Genomic DNA, 3,954 nt, shown 5'->3' on the forward strand with positions numbered 1-3,954 from the left:
CAAAAACACGCCCATGTGAAAGTCATGAATATTAAATAAGCGCCGAGCGGCTGGATTGATTACAAGTCTTACAAAGAGGAACGTGTCCAAAGAAAGTCTCACCGCCGTCTGCTGGCGTCAGTCCAGAGGCTGGGTCAGCAGTCCTCAGCCCCGGAGCTGCTGTGTGGGAGCGGGCGAACACACCACCACCAGCAGGGGGCGCCGCACCTCGCTGCTGCCTCACACTGAGTCTCCAGTGCTCAGAGAGAGGATTTGTACAGTGTTGTAATGTTTGTGGTGGAAACAGCCCCTGCACTGCACACAAACATATCTACAGGAGCAAAGATGATATATATATATAATACTTTGGGCAGGTGTGGTCCAGCGCCAGGGCGGTGTCAGGCTCGTGTCCCAGTGTAGGTGACTGTCCAGAGCCGCGTGGGGCTCATGCGTACGTGTCGGCGGTCTTGAGGGTCAGCAGCTCCGAGTGGTCGGCCTGGCGCCCGTTGAGCGTCTCGGGCACGTCGTGGGGGAACATGAAGGCGGGCACCTCGGTCATGGACGTGGCTGTGTAGGAAGTGGAGCGCATGGAGCAGTGTTCCCTCCGCCGCTGGCCCCACTGCATCTTATACTGCACCCACTGCCTCTTCAGGGCCGCCTGCACCTGCACACAGGAGGGGGCGGGGTCAAGGCACATTTTTAAATATGAATAAGCCCCAGCCACTTCACCTCAGCTTTCCTTTGCTTTTCCACTTGTCAAACAGAGATGGATGGAGAACACATCTATACTTTTAAATGAATTAATCGAGGATGAGGGAAGGTCATATGGATTTGAGCAGACAAACAAACGTGCAGATTTGGATCTAATAAACCTGCGGAAAATACGGCCCACAATGCAGAGAACAGAGTGACCCATAAATAACACAGATGTTACAACAAATACATTCTGAAACTGCACAAACAAATCATCATTTCATCAGGTAAGTCTCTAGCCCATTCCTGTGCGGAGTTATGTTTTTTTAAAGAATAAACAGATTGCTCATTCTCGCCACTAGGGGTGTAAAACACACGTGTCCAGCAGAGGGCACTGACATAATAAGAGCTCAGGATTTGAACACCACATTATATAGCCACGTGATAAATGGACAGTCTGCCCCAGGACGGCTGTGGCTTCAATAACAGCTTATCACCACCGAGTGTGGAGTGAATGAATAATGACGACTATGTAGTACTTTGAGGAACTTGTGACACAGGCTTGTAAAGTGCAATACAAGTGTAAGTGTACAAGTGTATTAATGAAGCTACAGTTAAGTTTGGGTTTTGACCAAATCACAGCTTATTATTATTCATTTATTGGAAACATTTTCTCTACTATATGTGGCCCGCGACCCGCCGTGAGAGCTTTATTTCGGCCCACGACCCAAAATGAGCTTGACACTCCTGATCTAGAACCTAAATCCTAGGTTCTACTCCGCTGTAGGTTTATGAGCATCGTGTCCGGGTGGTGGGTGCTGTCCACGCTGCAGTTTATCATTTCTACCTGCTTTAGGCACTCACAGCGCTTTACATCAAGGAACCAGTCACCCACTCACACACCAGTGTACACAGACACTGGAGCCAAGGAGGGTGAAGTGTCTTGCCCAAGGACACATCCCTATATGGGCGCCTAGGGCTGGGCAAATGTAATCAAAATCGCAATCTCATTAATCGTCTTTAAAATCGCCAGCTGTTTCTTCGTCAGAAACAGCACCTGGGTTTGGGGTTTGGACGAGACAATGGGAGATTTTCATGTTAAATGAAATGAGGGGGAGCACATTTGTTTTTGTTTGAGCTGAGGAAAAAAAAAGTCTGGATTAGCTTTTTAACATTAGCTGAAAACCTTTGACAAAAGATCGTGCTAACGATTAAAGAGAGGAGCATAAAGTTTCATCGATTTCAATCAGATTTCAATGCAATCATTCAATTTATCCGCCTTAAATCTTCTTTGTGAACCCCGGGTGAGTCATATTTAAGGGCTGATTGTTATAATAAATAAGTATCATTGTTTAAAGCAGTAACTCATGCCCCTAGAGGCCTAAAGTGGCACTGCAGGTGTCATAGCATGTTGCGTTTTTTTACTCATTAATTGTCCGTAGTAAATACGACGCTGACAGAAAAGCCCGCAGTTAGTTTTGCCTTGTTAGCGCATTAGTGTGTATTGGTGCTCCGGTCCGGTGGCAGTCAAGTTGCAATTGTGGTTTTCTGGCCAGAGACACCAGGGGGAGATGAAAGACCCTCCAATCATCCCATAAACACTTGTATTACCCCCAGAGGGACTACGGAAAGGCTTTATTAAAGGGGGGGTATTATGCAAAATCGACTTTTTCAAGCTTTCCATCATGTTATTATGTCATTCCCTCAGTAAAAACATGGCTGAAGTGTTGCCTTGGCACATTCACGTATTTCTGAGTCATCTGTAAAAACTCTGATGGCGGCCATTTTAGGGATAGGTTTGCCTGAGTCCTCCTAGGAACGCCCCCACCTCCTGGAGACGCCTCCGAGCTTTCGTCACCAGGCGAGTAACCAACCACTGCTCCTCAGCAGAACCCCCTCCCCACTGATGCCACAGACAGCGTGTGGAGGGGGCGTGTCGGAAAGGCTCAGAGGTTCTTAAAGAGACAGAGGCCTATTTCAAGACATTCACTACAGCCATTTTGAGAGAGACATTTTATACAAGGCAGTTATTCTAATTTACTGCATTTACAGACCAACAGAAGGTTTGTCATCATTGTAGTGTGATATAGACTGGTGCTATGGGACTGAAAAAAACATATTACCCCCTTTAAGGTAAACAAGTTACTTAGTTCTGCTTTAATAAGTTATGGTAAAAAGTTAGAGGCCCTATACCTGACATTTTTCCCTGTTGAAATGTAACATTTTCACACTTTCTTCCCCATACAAGTATGTTGTAAAGTAGTCATTAATGATTTGTTGATGTCGTGTATGGTCAACCCAAATAGTCAATACCTGATGAAATGGGGTATACCTTTTTGTCACATATTGACTCTGAAGGACGACTATGACAGTAAAAATACCCATTTTGTCACATTTTCTAAATCAGGCTTTAAGTATACGGAATAAGTTTGGGCTTGTAGTAGTATTTGGCACGGATGAAATGCTGAACATTTCAGGCTTTTCTCTTGTAGCAGTCCATTTAGTGCTGCACCTTGTGATCCTCGGCACAAAGGTGAAATAAATGACTCTATATACATACAGACATAGCCTGTGTTCTGGTGTTAGGGCCCGAGTGTGACACGTGCATGGGAGAACACTGCGTGAGTACGAAGAAAACATAGACCTGACTGTGCTGCAGGTGCTACACAGACAGGTCACTGGGCAAACTATCAGGGTCTTACTCCTGATGCCTGTGGTGAGTGTGGTCTAACCCCTAAGCCATGTGGAGAGTAATGAGATTAGCAGCAGCGGGCAGGTGTTAGCTTGATGCGCTCATGTTCAGAGGCTCAGAAGCTCCTGCGGCACACTGCCATGTAACGTTTGAAACACATGACCAACGGCTCCAGGAAGAGACTACAGCTGCTCAAATCCAATACTGCATTTCCAAATAACACACGTAATGGTGGTTTATTCACAAGCACAAAAGCATTTCACATGATACTAACGTTTATGTTACATTTTCATTGTTGCTCCATCACCACTTTAGTCTTAGAACTTTAGTCTTAATGAGGAAGAGAATACAGAACACGGTTTTCTGGTTCTGACTAAATTATTCAAAAGTGTTTGAAAGAATGTCCCAGTTCTTTTCATGTCATCCAGACTGGAAAATCTCCATGATCCTAATCCTATGGTTTGGTAGAGCGCGGTGGTGAAGGATTTCCATTATCGCAGCAGCTTCAGAGGAACGGTACTTAGGCCATTTACTCAGAGTTGTATACTGTACAGACATGCCAAAAGCGAGTGGCCCAGCCAGGAAGAGCC

At 45.6% G+C, this 3,954-nt stretch overlaps 1 protein-coding gene across 1 annotated transcript in view; it reads right to left on the minus strand.

The window, feature by feature from the left end:
- The window catches only part of calcr (calcitonin receptor), a 137,162-nt gene continuing 133,208 nt past the window's right edge, over positions 1-3,954 (minus strand). The window contains exon 19 of the mRNA XM_079570544.1: positions 1-643. Coding sequence (XP_079426670.1) covers positions 425-643 — 219 coding nt within the window. The 3' untranslated portion in view covers positions 1-424. The remainder of the gene's footprint in view (positions 644-3,954) is intronic.

Source organism: Gobius niger (genome assembly GCF_951799975.1).
Source record: "Gobius niger genome assembly, chromosome: 14".
NCBI classification, from domain to species: Eukaryota; Metazoa; Chordata; class Actinopteri; order Gobiiformes; family Gobiidae; genus Gobius; species Gobius niger.